The 7,837-nt window shown below is 39.6% G+C and overlaps 1 protein-coding gene across 1 annotated transcript; it reads right to left on the bottom strand.

Annotated features, from left to right (window-relative positions):
• Nucleotides 1-704: 704 nt before the first annotated feature.
• On the bottom strand, nucleotides 705-5,831 carry LOC131330689 (uncharacterized). The gene is made up of 5 exons (XM_058364364.1): nucleotides 5,498-5,831; nucleotides 4,685-4,827; nucleotides 4,440-4,569; nucleotides 2,144-2,335; nucleotides 705-1,200 (listed from the first exon to the last, which is right to left on the bottom strand). The coding sequence occupies exons 1-5, from the start codon at nucleotides 5,645-5,647 to the stop codon at nucleotides 991-993; spliced, it is 825 nt and encodes a 274-aa protein (XP_058220347.1). The 5' UTR covers nucleotides 5,648-5,831; the 3' UTR covers nucleotides 705-990.
• Between the last annotated feature and the right edge of the window lie 2,006 nt (nucleotides 5,832-7,837).

Genomic DNA, 7,837 nt, shown 5'->3' on the forward strand with positions numbered 1-7,837 from the left:
ATCCCTTTGCTAATATTTGGCATTTCAGAGGATTAGATGATGGAAAGTCATCAGCATTTTCATTGTAATTTCCTTCAGTCCTTACTTTAATATCAAGTGCATGTATCCAATCTAGATGTCTGCTAAATCTTCTCATTTTTGCGGCCATTCTGAAAGGAAAAGGAAAACCCCCCCCAGCTTCTAGAAACCTATGCTTTCAGCTGTGTGAGACAAGGAACTTAATGGGTAAGAAAAATTTTCCACATTCCCCATCAATAAGTTGAGAATTTCCACAGCACTAATGCATGGGCGGACCACCCCACAGAGACTCATAGAGAAATTACAAACCACTCACTTGACAAGGTGACGGCACTTGACAAGGTGACAGCATTTAGGCTCCAAGGATACAAATTCTAGTGATTAACGACGTTTTAAGCAAATTGAATGGCTCCGATCATTGGTGTGAGACTCCGAGGTGGATCACACAAACCAGTGTACAACAAATGCTGTACCCATAGGTCTTTTGATAAGATCATGCTTTGACTTTGAACCTGACTAGGAAACAAAACCCTATCTATCAAATGAAGATGAATCTCGCCAACAAGCCGTTATCATAGACGGTGAGGTTCCCAAGTTTCCCAGTTACCAGAGTTTCAAACAGTGTCTAGATATTTTTGCGTGGTTTCAAATCGGACAAATAGCCGGTTTCCATCGAAGCCCTAATCTGAAGCAGTCAATCACAATTTCAACCATCTAATTCTTGAAATGCGAGGCACTTGTTCACACGGGAATAGTAAGATACAGAGGAAAACAAACATTTACACTCACAAAGCACAGAACCAAATTTAAAGGAGTAACCGTTGTCACCGGAAAGCAAATATTCAAGTGCCACCCGTGAACTACGCAATAAGAACAGCACAAGGCAGTTCTCCTAATATGTCTTAGATAGTAACATGGCATTATTAAGTTAAGGTGGAAACTTTATATGACGAGTATGTAACTCATAGTGCCTTAAGGCGACATGAAGCGACTCATCCATGAACGGAAGCGAGACCAGGCCAGCTCCACTGCAGCTTCATCCTCATCAGCCATGCCCATACCTTTCCTCCTCTCCACACCCTCTGCAGACCTATTCATAAAAGCATGTGCATTGCCTGGATAAATGTGTACCTCATATGGAACTCCTGAAGCCTTCAGCTTTTCTTCCAAAGCTTTAGCAGCCTGAAAGAGCCCGTAAATTGTTAACAAAAATCAAACTTAATTCCCTTTGGGGATTGGAGATGTTCAAAATTCAAATCTCTTCAAATGCAAGGATGTCTCAAGTGAATAATATCAACAGAAGGATACTAAAAATTTTACACCAAATTCACATGCTCCAGATCATTTCAACCATTAATCACAACCAAAGTACCAAGTATATCCATACATACATGATTTGTAACCTATTTACCAGCAAAAAATGATCTTTAGCCTTCTTGGGGAGATAGACTCTACGATTTTCTTGTTAAGAGTTAAGACTCATAGAGGCCTCCTCGCATTAGCCGTTCAAAAAACATAGGAGTATTAAAGATTCCATGCTACAGAGCCTGCTCGCTCCCAGCTCACCTTGTTCCCTAATCAACGATTTGATCAGAGATGTTATTATCCCCACAACAAGCCAATAATAAAGGTATTCATGTTTCTTCCAACTACTATTTTAGAAGCCACCGGCATAACTAGGTTTGAGCTAAGTTCGGTGCCACACAAAAGCATCTTTTTATCAGCACTGTAGCTATCCAAAAACATCTAAGAACAACCAGAAAACAAAAACTAACTTGTGACTTAAGGCTTGTGGTGGTCACACAACTGGGTCGTGCAAACACCAAATAACTTAATGTACAAACTAACAAATTAAAACAAAGACTATTTACTTAAATTATACTTAGTAAATCTAACCGTTCTTGATACGTTTGCACTTAGTTGTTTTATTTTGGCTATTTCAAGTACGACTTCTTCACGTAATTTGTTAAGATAAATATATTTTCTTCCACTTCTGCGTTTATTAATATGTAGAGGAGCTGATTTCCTTAGGAGCAAAACAGAAAAATGAAAGAAAAATAAAAGGGTGATAAAATGAAAGCTAGATGCTAGTGATGGTAGCGTAAACAGAGCCACATAACCATACCGTCACATCTGAAAAGCCAACAAAACCATCTTGTTCCCCAAAATGAGCCTGGACAGGTGCCTTAGCATTCGTAGGATCTGCAAGCTCTGACGAGGGAACTCCGTAGAATGCTACAACAGCATCAACTTCAGGGACTAAAACAGAGCTTGCAATGGAGAGAGCACCACCCATGCAGAATCCAGTCACGCCAACCTATTGCAAGTTCGCAAAGAAGAAAAAAATTCACCAAAAGGCATTCAGTTCTTGGTAAATAAAAGATATCTTGATAACTCTAATAATCGAGCAAAATAGGAGGACAAATTCACTAAAATGGGAACCAGACTATATGTAATTAAAGCATGCCATCGTGTCAGACAAAAGCCGCGAAAAAGGTCGAACTAACCACTCCTCATGTGCTACGCTGACCATTTAAGCAAAAGCAAATTTCCAAGGGTAATTTTAGAAGTAAACTGAAAAAAAAAAACATCAGACCATTGTAGCAGCTAATTTTGTATGGGTTTTACTTCTACAGAACCTCGGAAAGAAGTAGCTTCCCTCAGGCTCAAACCTACGTTCCATGTTTGAGAACTCAAGCTTTTAATAGTCAACCAAGTATGGGTATATACTATTTAGTGAGATAACAAACATATGGGTAATTAGGATCAAATAATACTCAAAGAGTACATAAAATAAGAAACAAAGTAGCAGATTGTTGATGGTGTACTTGATAAATGATAATAACTTTATGCACCAAGGGTTCGGCAATTTTAAACTTAGGGTCAACGGCCATGGCATAAAACTACAGGGGTTGGCGTTTCCCTTTCCCACAATCCCTCAAATGTGATGAAAGTAGGGGTCAACCCCACCATATCTCTGGTAGCCTCGACAACAGACTTCAGTCACTTTTGCATTGATGCCAGCTGAGAGCTACAACCAAGGTAAAACAACAAAGCAATGTGTTTCCAAACTTTAGTTTTGAAAGATGGAGTCCCACGACCTCACAACCGGTTCTTTTAGTAAAGAAAAGAGTGCTAGTGTTACGAAACTGCCTATGTTACATGGTGTGTTGGGTCCAACTATGATGGGCAAAACGGATTCATTTACTTCTCATGTCCACAGATACCAGGGCACAATTAGATTTCATCTATGAAGCACGGATACTTCTAGATGGGAGTCGTATCCGTATTGTATCCATATTGGATACCAATACTCCTCCAATGCTCGTGGATACGTATCCCAGACGTATTCACAACATAAAAAATAATTTTTAACTCTTAAAATTAAGATTGTGACACTTCCTTGCTTGGTAGTAGACTAAAATTGATAGGAATAATGAAAATGATAGATCTACAAGTGCTTATTTTCTAGAGAGAGAGAGACATAGGGAGATTCTAAAAAGTATCTGCTTCTTTATTTTATCAGTTTTGTTAACATTTTTATTGTGTCGTACGTGTGTTCGACAAAATCAAACTTAAATAATCAAACAAGTAACCAAGTAAACCTATATACAACAATATTGCATAAGGAAAAAACAATAGTTTTATCTATGTTCTTGTTATTATGGGTAATATAATGCTAAAAACTTAAAAAAAAATGCCTCTTAATCTAACGTATCCCAGCCGTATCTGTATCCTGTTTTTCTGAATTTCTCGTATCGTCATCTTTGTATCGTGTTGTGTTCGTCCCGCATCAGTATCTATGCTTCATAGGATTTCATGTTCTTCATTTCTTATTCTCTTCTCATTGCTTAAATGGAGTTTACAGACTAACATAAGGTCATTTATTTATACATAAAAGGATAGCATTTATGCATATTTATGATGCAAATCAACTACTTGGCATGATGACTAGATGCCTGTCTGCATAGGCATATGGACCCCGACCCCGTGGCCTTACTTTGACCGCAATTACTTGCAGGAAAGGAGAGGTAATTATGGAAAAATGTAAGCTTCTTGCTCTTAAGCTGCTTGTGGAACCAAGTGTAAACTTTCCACTATTATTAGGAACCCCTTGTAAACTTTCCACTATGATTAGGTACCTCTAAAATCTGATCCCGTAAACAGTAGATTTTTGGGGAAAGTTTTTGTCAATGAATACAGGAAAATGTAAACAAAAGAATCCTGCATTCCACAATGTATGCACATGTTATCAGTCGTTGCAATGTCAAAACACAGACCTCAAATTGGTCCGAGAATTAGTTAGTCTGAAGCTAGGCAATTCGAACATACAGGGTGCTTCGACCACCAGCGCCACTTCATAAAATAAAGCCGAGGTCATATTGTTGCTTACTCTTAGTATAAGGTGAAAAATAACAGACCTTTTTTGACCCATTGGCTTTGAGCCAGTTAACTGAAGCGCGGATATCCTTCACAGCACCTTGCCAGTCAAGACCATCCATCAAATGTTGAGCCTCAGCAACATCTAAGCCAACTTTCCCCCGATACAAACTGAAAGGGCGAGAGATTACAATCAAACATTAAAAAAAGGGCACAAAATCCATTATCTGTTCTCTAAGTTTGCAATATAAAAAGTACGTTAATTTTCTCAAGTGAAAATACTTACTCGGGGATGAGAGCTTTATAGCCAGAGTCAAATTGAGAAATTTTCAAAGCATGGTTCTTAATCTCAAAGTCAACACCCCACCACTCCTGAAGCACAACGATTCCAGGAGCATCTTCTTTGCCGACCACATACGCGTCAAATGTCTGATTGAATTTTCCCAAAAGCAAAACAGGAAAAATCAATGAATCACATCGAAATTTACTAATTACTTACCAGCGAAAACTGGGTCAGATTCTCAAACGGACAAGAAGATTTAGGAAAAAGTTTGATGTAACAAGTTCTTATCTGTTATATGTCTCAATCCGAAAAATGGTCCTCGCAAAATTGTGTAATTTGCAGAGTAACAAATAAATTTCATGTAGTCTTCTTCGTTTGCAAGAAGTTTTCCCCACCAAAAGGCTATTTTTGTTCAATGTCTATAATACAACCAAGAAATTCCTTCAATTCAACATCCAAACGCTCCTTCAACTAACCAAACCCTAGCCGTAATTCTCTCCTCTCTCACACAAACACTCAAATGCTCTCTCTCTCTCTCTCTCTCTCTCTCTCTCTCTCTCTCTCTCTCTCTCTCTCTCTCTCTCTCTAATCAGATTGACGATTACAACAAATACTCTCTTAACACTTAAACAGTTTGATCAATCGACTTAACAGAACAAAAGCATCGCACGGCCGGGAGCGTAACATCGACAATGTAAAATGCGTGCAACCAAGATCCAAATAAAGAAAAAATACGAGTACACTACAAAATGGGTGAACTAATTGACGTGAGCAAATGAGAGAGAGAGAGAGAGAGAGAGAGAGAGAGAGACTGACGGTGTCGTCTCTGTGAATCTGAATCTTCTTGAAGGAAGAGTCGGCCATCATCACCGAACGAACCTGAAGCCGGCGGGGAAGGGAGGTGGTCGCAGCTTTGAAGAGGAGGGTTTTGGTTAAGATGCTTCTGGAACAACAAATGCCCAACATTTGCTTCCCCAAAATCTCACTCGCTCGCTCACTTCAATACCATCGGTTTTGGGCCACCGTCGAGTGGCTCGAGTCCTCGTCTAACTGGTACACGCGGCGTCGCTCAAGACGCTCTCTGGGACAGTTCGATACCTTTCTTGCCCGCTCGAGTATGCAAACTGACGTCGTTTCTTTAATAGAGCCAATACACATGGCACACACGTTACACGTCTTCCTTATTAAAAAAATTAAAATTGAGCTCGTTAGAGCATCTCCGACCCATGACTTTATATTGAAGATGTCAACTGTTTTTTGAAGGTTTACGTGGTATTTTGGTATCTCCAGTTTGACATCAAAGTTTTTCTTTTCAATCCTTATGTCAAATTCTTTTTATTTGACATCAAGTTATCCCTCTCCAACCTTTAATGTCAATTCTTATGTCAATTCAAACCGTCATTTTTTGAAATTTGGCATGGAGGAGGGTGGTTGTCAACTTTGACAACTTTGTCATTCCCTTCAAAGCCACGTAGATTTTGGCATCAAAGAAGACTATTAGGTTGGATTGAATTTAAGTGTCAATTGTTACCGTTAACATGTCCACGTAGGAATTGACATCTCCCATTAGAGATGCTCTTAGTTTTGCATTAAATTTGTGTAGATTTTTAATTGATCTCGACGTCAAGAATCAAAAAAGAGTAGGTACAAAAAGTAAGCCAAAAAAAAACAAATATTTTGTATCCTGGGACATGAACATGTGGTTTCTCCTAAATACTCCAATAAAAATTAGGTGAATTTGTCTCTTTAATTTAAATAACTTATCTTACTGTTTCGGGGAGGGGGGAATTCTCCCAATCGTTGAATAAAACTCAATAAAATATAAAAGTATGTTAATGTTCAAGTATGTAAAAGAACATTATTATATTTGAGTGACAGAAATTAAATTCTAGGTTCACTTTGTCCTGATTCTACACGTCCCCCACGTGGACCCGGAGATGCTGCCAAGCGGATGACGAGCGGCATCCGGCCATTCATCTCAGCACGGACGGCTTGGATTAAATCTCAAAGCATACAAATCTGAACCGTCTATTACTCGATCAAAATCCGAGTAGCTGATTGCCTAAATAAACGACTAAATCGGCCGCTCAACACCATTTTGGCAGAGGAGATGCTTGACAGCATTCCCATTCCCACGTGAGGCGTCACGGGCGGCCAACTGAGGAGTAAGGACACTAACCACGAGTTAGGAGCTGTCCATCCCATGAATCCCCACTTCGATGTCCCGTCGGAGAATTAGTTTGTGGGCTCTAGTAGTGGCGAATATTTACTAACTCAACCCAAAATCTATTGGGCCGACCGGCCGAGATTAATTTATTGGATTCGGGGGAACTGGATTAGCTTGCGGGTTCACGTTGGATGAACCAATGTGTTCGGTCCTCTATAGACCTGAGAAGAGATTTTCGAGTGGCTGGCCCGCTCCAAACAAGAAACTAGTAAGGGAAAATGATGGTCAATGATGTGTTTTGATAATTAATAGCCATCAATAACATTTTCAGCATTAACAAATATTCTCAGCATGTCTTAAAAATTAGAGCCTGAAAATGTCCTTAACGGGTATTAATTATCAAAACACGTCATTGGCCGTCATTTTCCCAAATTTCAAACACTTTGAACTGAAAGCTTGTTTTAGTTTTAGGGAAAATGATGGTCCACAGCGTATTTTGATAATTAATATCCGCTAAGGACATTTTCAGCATTCTCAGCTTGTCTTTGGCCGGTATTAATTATCAAAACACGTCATTAACCGTGATTTTCCCTTAGTTTTTTTATTACCATGGCGTCATGCAGGTTATTGACTCAAAGTGGGCTCATGGGTATGATTGAATCATATCAAATGCACCCGTATTCAAGTCATTCACTATTTGTCCTTTTGCAACCCGTGACCCCCATCAAACTGCCCCCTAGGGCTGTTAAAAGAACCGAGCAGCTCGCAAGTTCGGCTCGACTTTTTGACGAGCTCGAATTTTCGGCTGCCGAATGGAGCTCAGCTCGTTCAACAAAGCTCGACTCGAATAAAGAGACTCGTTAAGGCTCAAGCCAAGCCCAAGCTCAAGTTTTTGGCTCATCTAGTAAACAAACCGAGCTCGAGCTGTCACACCCCAAAAATGAGAAGTGACCGGCCGTGAACCATGAGGCTAATCCATGGAACACGCA

Source organism: Rhododendron vialii, chromosome 6a (assembly GCF_030253575.1).
Source record: "Rhododendron vialii isolate Sample 1 chromosome 6a, ASM3025357v1".
Classification (NCBI taxonomy): Eukaryota; Viridiplantae; Streptophyta; class Magnoliopsida; order Ericales; family Ericaceae; genus Rhododendron; species Rhododendron vialii.